The sequence below is a fragment of the Pistacia vera genome, unplaced genomic scaffold (genome assembly GCF_008641045.1).
Source record: "Pistacia vera cultivar Batoury unplaced genomic scaffold, PisVer_v2 Contig257, whole genome shotgun sequence".
In the NCBI taxonomy this organism is placed as follows: domain Eukaryota; kingdom Viridiplantae; phylum Streptophyta; class Magnoliopsida; order Sapindales; family Anacardiaceae; genus Pistacia; species Pistacia vera.
The window spans coordinates 155708-169051 of record NW_022196065.1 but is presented as its reverse complement, the minus strand read 5'-3'; the positions used below and the strand labels follow the sequence as shown (position 1 = coordinate 169051).

The window sequence follows — 13344 nt, the reverse complement described above, 5'->3', positions numbered from 1 at the left end:
AAAGAGGGTAATTTAGTAATTTAAATAACATACCTACCAATTTATTCCTCCTAACCAAACATATTAATATAACATACTTACAATTTATTCCAACTGACCAAACATATTTTTTTAAAGATTTTTAGTAATTTTCAAGGTAATTTAACTTTTCAGTAATCCAACGTTCTCAATAATCTAATACATCTTAAACAAACCGCAACTTAAGGTTTAAAATTTTATTAAGTTATGCTATGTCACTATGATATCATCGCACTAATGTCAGTATGAAATCATTACACTACATGATGGGTCGGCCGGCACTTTGACCAGGTCAAAGCCTGGGTGGTATTAAAACATTGAGTTTATGTTGAAGCTGCATTAATAATCATGGCGAGTGACAATATCTCTATCAAAGTTCTTCTTCTTGTAATAGTAATACTGGCTTCTTCCTTACTCAGTTTCTGTAATAGCACTCAAGCAACGAGAAGTTGCATGGAAATCGAGAGAAAAGCTCTTATCAACTTCAAGAAAGGTCTCACCGATCCTTCACTTCGCCTATCTTCATGGGTTGGCCAAGACTGCTGCAGCTGGGATGGCGTGAAATGCAGCAACAAGAGTGGACGCGTCATCATGCTTCAACTTCGCAACAAGTATTCAGGTCCCGATGGTGATGGAGCTGCATATGGTTTAGGAGGTAAGATAAACCATTCTTTACTTGATTTGAAGAATTTGACATTCTTGGACCTGAGCATGAATAATTTTGAAGGGATCCCAATCCCAGAATTTATCGGATCATTTAAAAGATTGAGATATCTCAATCTCTCATGTTCATCCTTTGGTGGAACTATACCTCCAACTCTGGGAAATCTTTCAAACTTGCTCTATCTAGATCTCAGCACTTACACTGTTGAATCAAATGAGAATGATTTACACTGGTTGTCAAGTCTTTCTTCTTTGAAACACCTAAATCTGGGAAATATTGATCTCAGCAAGGCTAAAAGTTATTGGCTTCATGTTGTTAACATGCTTCCATCACTTCTGGAATTTCATCTACCGGCTTGTGGACTTACTAGTCTTCCTCTTTCTCTTCCGTTTGTCAACCTTTCATCTCTTTCTGTACTTGATATCTCCAACAACGGCATCATGTCCCCAATACCCACCTAGCTTTTCAACTTAACTAGTCTCTTTTATGTTGACCTCAGCTCTAACCAGTTCCAGGGTCAAGTTCCCGAGGAGTTTGCGGAAATGAATTCCGTTCAATACATTGATTTGTCTGCTCAGAATTCATTTCTCAATGGTAAGTTGACAGGAAAGCTTGGTACTCTCTGCAACTTGCGCGTGCTCGATCTGTCTTTGAACAATATTAATGGCGAGTTAATCGAATTCACTGATGGCCTGTCAAACTGCACCAATTACTCTAATTTGGAGTATTTACATTTGGGTTATAATAAACTGGGTGGGTTTCTTCCTGATTCTTTAGGTCACTTGAGGAACTTGAAAGATCTTCTACTTATGGGAAACTCATTTTCGGGTTCCATCCCGCAATCCGTTGGAAATCTGTCATCCCTGGAAGAATTGTGGCTCTCCGAAAATGGGATGAAAGGAACAATTCCTGCAAGTCTAGGACAACTATCATCATTAGTTGTATTAAATACAGAAAACAATCAATGGGAGTGTGTCGTAACAGAAGCTCATTTTTCAAACCTCACAAGCTTAAAGGAGTTGTCCATTGTTCAGAAATTCAATAACATGACCTTAGTTTTCAATGTCAGTTCTGAGTGGATTCCACCTTTCAAACTCACACTTCTTCGCCTGAAAAATTGTCTATTGGGTCTTGAATTTTCCCTGTGGCTGAGAAACCAAAATGAACTACAGCATGTAGCTCTTTGCCAGGCCAATATTTCAGGCACCGTACCCCGGTGGTTTTGGGAGATGGATTTGTTTCTGGAACGACTGGATTTGAGTAATAATCAATTCACTGATACGGTGCCCAACACAATAAAGTTCAGTCCTCAAGCTGTAGTTTTCTTGAATGCTAACCGCTTTACAGGGCCTTTGCCACTATTATCATCCAATGTGAGTTCTTTCCATTTGGATCATAATCTTTTTTCTGGACCGATTCCTCCGGACATCGGTGAACGCATGCCCCTGTTGACAGATTTAGATCTCTCTTTCAACTCTCTCAATGGTGCCATTCCCCTGTCAATTGGGAAACTAAGTTTTTTGCTCACGCTTGTTCTCTCCGATAATCATTTGACTGGAAAAATCCCAAATTTTTGGGATAATCTATCAGGTGTCTATGTTACAGGCCTATCAAACAACAATTTATCGGGTGGGATACCTCCGTCATTGGGTGCTACTAGGGATGTAAACAGCCCAGTCAAACCGAGTATCACCCTAAACGAGCCTAGCTCGGTTAAGCATTAGACGAGTTCGAATCGAGTCACAAGTCGACCGAGTCAAGAAAACTTGGCTCGTGACTTGACTCATTTATAAACGAGCCGGCTCATGACTCGACTCGTTTATAAACGAGCCGGCTTGTGACTCAACTTGAGCTCATTTAACGCGAGCTCAAATTGGCTCGATTACGACTCGTTTGGCCCTTATTTAATATAACCTGTAGATCTTGTTTTACACAAACCAGATCTAATTTTTGATAAATTTGCGTTTATATCAAACATAAATCACATCCAAATCAACATAGACTACGTATTACACAACAAATTATACAATCCAAGACAAAAAAATGGGTGCTCATTTTTACATGTATTGCGTGAAACCCTTGACCATTCTGGAATCTCATATTTCAACATATTGTTCAAACCCTCCTCTTCCACAACGGTAAATGGGTGCTCATGCATAAGCACCCATTGTGCAACCAATTCCCTCATCACCATCATGTTGAACTCATCGGTAAGAGCAGGAAGGACAGATGTTCCCTTACTAGAATCAGCAGGAGGAAAATTAATATGTTGTTGTCTACGTGAAGCTGCTCGCTTCACACACCTTTGTAAATGTCTTCCAAGATGTGTAGTGCTTCCGGATGCATGAATTTGAAGCTTGTATTTACAATGGATACACTCTGCTTTCTTCTCGCCGTTAGGAAGGACCACTTCTTTGTATTCAGCCCATACTGTAGATGTCTTGGCTCTCTTTCTCCTTTGAAAGAGATTATCATTTGCATCCTCATTCGATGGGCAAGTAACACTTGGTTGCGTATTCACTGTTTCATCCAATGTTGGCTGGCTAGTGGATCCCATACCTGTAAAAAACAAATAAAACTTGTAAATGGTCCTGCCTAACACAATTTATTAACCAAAAAAACAAGCAAGGGTGACTGAATAAAAAACATTAGCACAGGCAACTAAATGGCAGTAAAAACAGGGGCAGCAATAAATCAGCCCAGCCAACAGCCCAACACAAACAGCAAAAGCAAGGGCAGCAAAAAACGCAGCCAACACAAACAGAGGCAGCAAAAATCAGCCCAGCCATCACAAACAGCAAAAGCAGGGCCAGCAAAAAACCCAGCCAACACAAACAGGGACAGCTACCGTAGACACAGCAGGAATGCAGGATGATCAATGCACAAGGCTCATGCAAAAAACCAAGAATTTCCAGCAAGAATTACAAACAGCAAAAGCAGGGGCAGCAAAAAAGCCCAGCCAGCACAAACAGGAGCAGCAAAAAACCCAGCCAACACAAGCAGCAAAAGCAGGGCAGCAAAAAACCCTTCCGAAAGCAATCCGAAACATGTATTCTCATATGCTGCATGGAGTTTGGTAGACAGGGTTGAACAAACATTGAACAACAGAAGATGCGTCACTCTCCAGCCAATTATTGCTATTATTTAGGTGATAAATAATTTTTACTTAAAAAAATCTATTTATATCATTTCTTGATTCAGACCATTACTTTCTCTTAAATTTGTTTAACTCTCGGTCTCACTATTGAAAGACTTTAAGATAGACCAATACAATTGTTTATTTTGCATGGAATCAGTTCTTATCTATTCAAGATTTGTTATAAATTAAATAAATAATTATATAAACTATTGAGAGCAGAGTTGACATTTTATTTTGTTTAATTTTAACTACTCATAAAATTTTCATGTTCATTATCACTGAGTATGGAAGATTAGAAATCACAAAAAGGAAGAAAATGCCAATTACAGATAGACACAGCCCTAACCAATCAATAATTTTCCAAAACCAAAATATATATAGATAAATTGTTAATATATTATCTGAAAAAAACAAAATAAAATTCTTGAGTACTGCTGGGTCGTAATTGGAGATATAAAATGGCTCAGCTGTGTTGTTGTTTAACTAAATATAAGGCACGGATTGCTTATTAACGAAAACACGCCAAAGAAAAATCATTTGAACGCATTCGTTATTTGAAGAACATTTAATTGAAAAATTGCTCTAAAATCATGCAAAGTAAAGCTACTAAATAAATGATCAAACTATATATCTCGAAGGCAAAGGAGAAAAATGACGAATGCTGTTTGTGTTGGCCATCGTAAGCTTGCTCATATAGCCAAAAAATCCAGATTTTTTGAAGGAACAAACCTGTTGCAGACGAGATACACAACTCCTCACAAATTCTTCGCAAAAATCGGCGTCGTCGGCGACAAGAAGCGGTGGTTATTGGTGATTGGGTAGTTCTTCTTGTGTTTGTGGGTGGCTTGGTGTGATAATCGGGAAATTGTTTTTAGGGTTCTTGATTTGGGGGAAAATGCATTTACGGGATTTGATTTTGGGTTCATTGGGGTTAAGGGTTAATTTGTGATTTTTTAAACCTTTTAGTCTTTTACATGTCAAATTACATAACAAACCAAAAACTTATATTATGCGCAGAAAAACCCTAAACGAGCCAATATTGGCTTGCGAGCCGAATTGAGCCGAGTCGGGGTAGACTAGAACTCGGCTCGGTATCTTACTCGAGTCGAATTCGAGCAGGCTTTAATCGAGCCGAGTTTGAGTATTTAACGCGCGAGCTGACTCGGCTGGACTGACAGCCCTAGGTGCTACATCATGCCTATTCTTAATGCTGAGCAACAACAATTTATCCGGAGAAATACCTTCCACTTTTCAGAACAACACAGGCATCAAAACTCTTGATGTTGGAGACAATTACCTCTCAGGTAAGGTTCCAACATGGATAGGAGAAATGCTACCATCTTTGTTGATTTTGCGTCTTCGATCGAACTTGTTTTCAGGAAACCTTTCCTCACTACAATTGTGCAATCTCTCGTCTCTTCATCTCTTAGACCTTGCACATAACAATGTTTCAGGATCCATTCCCTTGTGTTTTGGGAATTTGAGTGGCATGGCATCTGATCTCGAAGATGAACGTTATGAAGGGCAGTTGCTGATGGCAACCAAAGGGAGAGAATAATTGTATAGGGATACTCTCTATCTCGTCAATAGCATTGATCTTTCTTGCAACAACCTATACGGAGAGGTGCATGATTTGACAAATCTTTCAAGACTGCAAATCTTGAACTTGTCTATGAACCATTTGACAGGAAATATACCAGAGAGCATCGGCAGCTTGAAATATTTGGAAACTCTAGACCTCTTCCAGAATCAATTTTATGGTGTCATTCCACCAAGCCTGACTGCTTCAACTTTCCTAACCCATTTGAACCTATCATACAACAATCTCTCAGGAGAAATCCCATCAACCAACCAATTCTTGACTCTCAATGATCCATCTATTTACCAGGGCAATCCTGCTCTTTGTGGCTCTCCACTCTCCAAGTGCGGCAAAGACAACAATGAAAAATCTCATCAATTCCCCGGCGACAGCAATGAAGATGGCGATAGCATTGAAAAGCTCTTGTTTTACTACACCATGGTTCTGGGATTCCTCGTTGGCTTCTGGGGAGTTTGTGGATCATTGATAATGAAGAAGTCTTGGAGGGTTGCCTACTTCAAATTTGTAGATGACATGAAAGATAAGCTCGTCTTATTTGTCTTGTGAAGAGTGGTAAGCTTCCAGAGACTGGTGAAGAAAGAGATGATTGAGGTGTAATGGGAAAATTACGTCAGTGTAGTTTTTAAGTATCTTTATTACTGAACTTTTATACACTATTCTATTTATATTTAGAAATAGTGTATAATTCCTCGGTAACATTTGATCGAATTTGAGGTGACCTGATTGCTCACCCAGTAAGGTTTTATTGAATAGGAAGATTACTCCCTCTTATAAACTAATAAACTTGAGCGTGCCTATTTAGTGTAGGACTCCAACACTCTCCCTCACGGTCAAGCTCATATGTTGGAGGTAGTTGTTGGCTCTAACTCCTCACCTGTTAATCAAGTACTCAGCTCAACTAAATCCGACTCTGATATCATGATAGAATTTGAGGTAGACCTGACTCCTCACCTAATAGAGCCTTATTGAATGGGAGGATTACTCTTTCTTATAAACTAGTAGACTTGAGTGTGCCTAGTCAATGTGGGACTCCAACAACATTACAAATAACGATATGAAATTAAATTAATGTACTTGTTAAATCCAAATAAAATTTCAAACATTTTAGAAATAGTTTGTACTTTAAGAAATTAATTTAAACATGAGTGAAGTGAAAGATGTCTTTTGATTTTTATTTGTCCTTTTATCTATTTTGTCACATCCAAGAATTTGTTACTTTAACCACAACCGGCGGCAGGGTGGTAAAAGAGTAAAGAATGATTTAATATATTCTCTCAAGTTTGAGTTCCCTTGATGATAAAAGAGCAAGAAGAGGATCTAACATTAGCTCTCAGTTCGAGTCCTCACGATCAACCCCTAATAGGGGTGGCCACTAGAGCTTTTATCGGCTCACAGCCCCTAAAAGAGGTCGTCACTAAAGCTTTTAGTTAGCTCACGACCCCTAATAGGGATAACCATTAAAGTTCTTACTCGGTCGGTAGTTATAGGATCTCAAGAGAAGAATAAGAGGAGGATATAACATTTTCTCAAGAGTTTAAGTTCCCATGACCCCTAAATAGGGGTGACCACTGGGGCCGGTAGTTCCGGCCCCCACCCACTCCATCGTAAAAATTTTGTCTCTAATCATGGAAATTAACCGTTAATGTGAATGTTTCAGTTGATTTTTTATTTTATTTTGCTCATGTTTTTCGATGGTTTTGATGTTGAAGGAATAAAAGCCTGCCAACTGTGAGGGGTTTAATGAATTTGTTTGAGTTGCGATTGATTAGCTTCTGGGTTCCTTTGTTATGCATATCATCGTGTTTGAACCAATGTGTTTACTTTAACCATGCATTGAAAGTGTTTGTAAAAATGGCTTAACTGAGAAGTGATAAGTGAATTCCTAAACTAATTTGAGTTATAGTAAACAATTCTGAAAAAAAAATAGAAGAGAAAAAGTCAGCTTTCACATAACATTAGTATTACTATTCCCAAATTTCACATATGGAATGTTATGTGAATGCCACATATAATAATGACCATAATTTGGGGACGTGAATTTGAGATAAGATTTTGGGATAGTATTACTCTCTAAATAATTGGTTGAATGGATATCGTGAGTTGGTTGAGTGATTGCCCTGAAATTTGTAAAGACTTGGCGAATTTCTGTTTTTCAGACTTTGCCGGGGCAAAGAAGAAGCTTTGCCGTGACGATGTAGGTTCTGGAAGTTTTCGCCAGGGCGAAGAAAGATTCTTCGACGCGGCGAAGGGCATTACAAAAGGTTGATTAAGTTTCTAGAGAATTCTTCCTTTGGAGCACAATGACCATTCTACCCCTAATTAGCAGGAAAAGTGGGGAGTGAAATGCAAGGAAATTGCATGAAGAATAGTTTAAATGGGGGTGCATTTGCAAAGAATTCAAAGGCCAAAGTGGAATTTCTAAGAAAGAATAAGGGTAAAATGGGAATGAATGAATATATTTTGAGCTAAAAAGGGTTGAAGTTTAGTAAACCCTTCATTCATTCTTCTTCCACCGCCATTCTCTCCCACCATTTCCTCTCAAATTCTTCCTTCAATCTTTCAAGGAGTTTTGAGAGTTTTTAGTTGGATCTTGGTAGAGAATTAATCTAAGGCATCCTAAGGTAAGGATTCTTGCTTTAGATGAGAGTTTTATTATGTTTTAGTTAAAGTCTTATGTTGTGGTTGTTATTTAAAGTTGTAGAGAGAAATCAAGCTACTAAAGGAAATGAGAAGTATTAGAGAAGCTATTTCCTCACAAGGTAAGTAAATCCCAACCCAAGTTGAGATTTGAGAATGCTCTTGAGTAGAGATTTAGTACAAAATGATGTATGCATGTTATATGTATGTTATTGAGAAATTGAGTAGAGATATATGTCTTCTTGTTGAGAAAATAAGTTGAGAATGAGTATTCATGTTGTGTTGTTGGGTATAGTGTTGATGTGTAAGGAGTTGAGATGAAGTTGGATGAGATTGAGTATATATTTTGGGAGTGTTCCTCTATGATAGGGGTTATGCCCATGGAAGGGAGTTTGTTCCCATTTTTGGATAGGTAAAAAAAGAAATGGAGTTGTAGTTAGAAAAGAGTTGTTAGATGCACATAAGTTGCTTGATGAAATGCCTAAGAGAAGCATGAGAATGAGTTATGAATCTTACTTATTGCAACATTGCATATTGGCATTTCCTAAGTGCATTAAGGAAAATGAACCATCCATATGCATTAATTGTGCATTGAGGAATGACTTAAGAAAGAGTAGAAAACTTTGTAAATGAACTATTCAAAGAGTAGAGAGAGTGAGAAGTGCTAGTGCTAGAGGAGAGTGAATGCGAAGAGCACTAAAAAGGGGTAGGTGCTTTGTGATCTCCACCCGAAAGTCACGAAGTTACGAAGAGTGGGATGGTGCTGTGTGAACTCCACCCAGCCGTGCCTCCGGTAAGATGAGGCTGTGACATACAGCAACAGTTAAGTAAAGAGAGTTGTGTGACAGATGAGTACTGTAAGGAAAGAATTAGAGAAAGAGTTATAAGGACAGTCGAGTAGAGGATTTACTTATGAGCATTATTTCGTGCTCACCCCATTGTTTTTCTTTGTGGTTGCAGGAACTAGGTGAGAACGCGGTTGGATCGGCGTCGGCAAGCGAAGAGTGATAGCTACACTGTCCACTGTTTCATTACACTACAACATTATGCATTTTTAGCCATGGAGTTCATTGTAGCTAAATGTATGAATTTACGTAGCTAAATGGTTTAGCTACAAATGCAATGTTTTGTAGCTTATCATAGCTAGAAGTGGTGTAGCTAAGATTTAGCCATGTAACTTTTTGCTTTCGTATCTAACAATTTATATTTTTTGCTATAAATGAGATTAATATGTAACTAAAAACTTAAATGTTTTTGCCATAACAATAATAAGCTTGTAGCAAAAAATTTGCCTTTATAGCCACGGAGAATAGTCTGTGTAGCTATGTTTGCATTTTAGCTACAAAAATATAAATTTATAACTAATCTTGAAAATTTCTGCTACAAAAATAATATCCATAGCAAATATTTAACTTTTTGACTACGTGACAGCTAAAATCATAACTAAATAAAAATATTATTTGCCACATATATAGTGAATTCATAGCTAAATTTTATTTTTTTTTGCTACAAACATATGAAAGTCATATCTGTATATGAAAAGATATTGCTATGGACATAGTGTATTAATAACTAAATATTGAAATTACTTTCTATGAATACTTTTGATTTGTAGCTAAATATTATTTATTTGCTATGAACATATTGAAGTCATATCTATATGTGAAATTCAGTTGCTATGGACATAGTTTGTTCGTAGCTAAAAATTGAAATAACTTGCTATAAATACTTTTAATTTGGAGCTAAATATTATAATTATTTGCTATGGACAAATTTTATATAAAAAATTTATAATTTATTGCTTAATTAAATTAATTTTACAAATATTGCTATAATTAACAAATTTAATAATAATTACAAATTTATAGCAATTCTTTTATATTAAATAGATAATATGACGTCATATGAAAATTTCTAACATAAAAAGTTATACATTAACAAAGTCATTTCCAACCAAATAATGGTCTACTCATAAAATCCTTCATCCTAGTAATTTAAAATGTTATCAACTAATTTTTTTTTTTTACAAAATATGAATCTTCAATGTCATAGCAATCTTTCCGACCATTTAAGAATTTCCACCAACCTGCAATATCAAATTTGAAAAAAAACTTAGATTAATCATATAGATTAATGTAATCATTGCATATCACTTTATGATTAATGTAAAAGCAAAATGGTTTTCATAGTATATATGCAATTTTCAAAATAACTTACAATTTCATCCAAATGGATTTGGTTATTTATTGAAGATTGTTGACCTTGAGTTGTAAGCATCGTCATGAACTTCTTTCCCATCGTCTATTCATCTCCTCCATTTGCTTTTTCACTTCTTCTAATTTCTCATTGCTTCCCTCTTTGCCTCCTCACCCTTCATTTGCTTCCTTCCTAGTTGTTTGTACTTGTTTCATAAGTTGTGTTTTAGTTGGTCTACTTCCAAAATATTGGTAATACTTTTTCCTGGACCATAAGCACGCAAATAGCCATTCTTCTCTGGACCAAGGACCCTTCAAATATTTCATCACATCATAAGATTTGTCCTTCTACTTGTTGCTTTTTTAATCAATCAAACTGTGACTACAAAACAAATCTATGGTATGTCTTGGATGTGTGTGCGTACTAAAAAATCAAGAAGTAGTTAAAGAAATGCAAAGCTATTACAATAATGTCTTCTGTAATGGATTCAACTTGCTTATCTTTCTTTTTTGCGAGATTCTATCCAAACTTCACACGAGAAGGAGTATATCCATTTTTCTTTTGCTGTCATAATAAATTTATGAACATATTGATTAAAATAATGATGTGAATTATACTTAATCTCATATTTGAAAGCAAATTCATACCATTTGACGTCTAAGTCGAGCAAACTTTTAGTTCCTGTGTAAGGAGCATAGACCGCTTGATCTATTTGTCTTATTCTTGTTACTCTTTTCCTGTGTAATGATAAAATAAACAATAATATTTATATCTTATATTACAATAATTATGCTAAAATGTAACTTAAATAGCTATGCTTACTTGAAAGGTTGCCTCACTCCAATAATTAACCAAATACTTCCAATCGTCCATAGAACAAGTTTGGCTTGTTTTTCAAACGACTTTGGTAAGTTGGTTTCGAATCAAAATATATTTCTTCATTTTGTATCTGTAATCCCTATATAAGGCATTCATGTGACCAAAAATGGCTTCTTTCCTTCCTTCTATTTCTTCAAATACAAACTTCCTCTGAAAAGCATATAAGATAAATAGTTTCAAATTCTACATTTAATATATTAAACAAAATACAAAATATTATAAATATTTATTCTTATCCGTCTTACCTTGATAATGGTCCACATATGGTCAATTTCATGTTCTTTAAGTTCTTTCCGCTCCTTTATTTGTAAAGGACAAATGACTTATTCCGAATGTTTTGTCCTAAAAACCAAACAAAATCTGTTGAATTTTCATCAATAGCCTGATGATCCTCATCAAATTCTATAGGCAATTTTTCTCCTTTTTCTAATGTAATGATTTTTATACAGCGCGTAGGACCTCTTGTTTCCCTTTTTTTGGTGTTTAGACCTAAAAATCATATGAATAATTACTAATTAGCAAATTAAGAACTGTACGACATTTAGAAAATGAAAATGCATGAAAGTAAAACGGAAAAAATTAAAATTAAAACCTGATGTCCATGCCTCAATTCCAACATTTGATGCGTGTTCCCCCAAAAATGTCTGGTTGATTTCTCTCGAAACATTTCCAAGATTATGTTCTTCGGGATAGCAAGGCACTATATCATCCTTTTCTAAGAGAGTAAACATGTTACATGCATTCCTTAGTATTTCTGTAACTTGCAAGCATTTCTCACGTCATCATCATCAACAATTTGGACTAGCCCATCAAGATCACTGAGGATACTCGTTGGCTTCAGGTAAACAATTTGTCTCCGCGAAGTATATCAAAGTCACGTTCTCTTTATGTAATCCAACAAAGCAAAGTATGTGAGAAACTCGAACTCCAAATCAAAATCATAGTACTTCTCACTCACTCTACCATTGACATATGTTCGCGTAGGTGAAAGGACAAAATATCCTCCATAATGAATCTTATTGTTCTCATGTCCGGATGCCCATTCTTCCTATTATAAAAAAAGTAAATTCAAGTTAGATGAATATTAAATAACTAACAAACAATATTAATAATGAGTGTACATGTAGACATAACAATGATTGATTTGGTGATCAAGAAAATATTAAAAAAAAATGACAATGATGTTTACAAATGAATCAGTTGCTTTTTCTGGCTTTATACGAGAATGGTGATTAAGACATGACTTTTCAATGCTATTTGTAGTAGCTTGCACCTTATTGAGTTGTGCTTCTGATGAGTTTTTTTGCATATCTTGAGATACTATCCGCTGGATCACTCTTTTTGTCAGTGGGATTAGTTTTCTTTTGCCTTTAACTAAACCTCCAGCCTACTCATGTTGTTGGTATTCTAAAAAGTATTATTTATAATAAAATAATCATTGAGTTATAAATAAATAAATGAAAGAAAAAACATATTGAGCTATGACCATAAAACAAAAATTTTCTTAAACCCCAATGTCAATTAATCATTTGTCCATTTTCCAAAACCTTAAGTTATGAATGAAGACAAACTATGCATAAAAAGCAAAGTGGGTCATAAAAAATACATTGTGAATGTATTTATGTAATGGTATTTTAAGCAGAGTGGGTGCCTCGGGAGAATCTGTCTTAAGATTGGTTTCTTGGTAATTAAATAATGTAAGATCTAAAATGTCCAAAAAAAATATATATAAAAGTAGCAAAGTCTGATGACACGCAGACATGGAAAGTCTCAAAAGCAAAAAGTAGGAAGCTGAGATCGAAAATGTCAATATATATATATATATTAGCAAACTTTGATGACACCATTTTGCGTAACATGAAATCTTGAAACTAAAGTAGCAAGCAAAGCAGAGGTAATGTAGAGATACTAGCATGTAATCAAAGTAATTATTGCCATGAGTTTTTTTTATGAGTTTTTTCTTAACTTCTTTATATGTTTGACGCATGGCCATTTAATATTATATTATAAATAAATTTTTTCTCAATTTTGGCATTATGGGTTGAGGTGTGACGCATGGCCAACTTTAATATGATAGTATAATATATTTTTTCTCAAAATTTGACATGACGTGGTTGATGTTGTTTGATTTTGTGTTTTTATAATATTTGTCATTAAAAAAAATTCAATAAATATCAAATAAGTATATTTTTTTAAACCTAAAAATTTGTG

At 35.4% G+C, this 13344-nt stretch overlaps 2 protein-coding genes across 3 annotated transcripts; one reads left to right on the top strand and one right to left on the bottom strand.

Moving 5' to 3' along the window:
* The first annotated feature begins 366 nt into the window (after positions 1–366).
* Positions 367–5967, top strand: LOC116132630 (receptor-like protein EIX2). The gene is given in 2 exon segments (XM_031418301.1): positions 367–2332; positions 5006–5967. Coding segments are annotated over 2 exon segments (2928 nt in total).
* On the bottom strand, positions 2628–4735 carry LOC116132638. Of its 2 annotated transcripts, none has more exons than XM_031418308.1 (2): positions 4453–4735; positions 2628–3241 (listed from the first exon to the last, which is right to left on the bottom strand). In XM_031418308.1, exon 2 carries the CDS (start codon positions 3237–3239, stop codon positions 2685–2687), a length of 555 nt encoding a protein of 184 aa, XP_031274168.1. In that variant the 5' UTR covers positions 3240–3241; positions 4453–4735; the 3' UTR covers positions 2628–2684. The 2 variants fall into 2 exon arrangements, with proteins under 2 accessions (XP_031274168.1, XP_031274167.1); XM_031418307.1 differs by having other exon boundaries at positions 2630–3241; positions 4551–4735.
* Positions 5968–13344: the final 7377 nt, after the last annotated feature.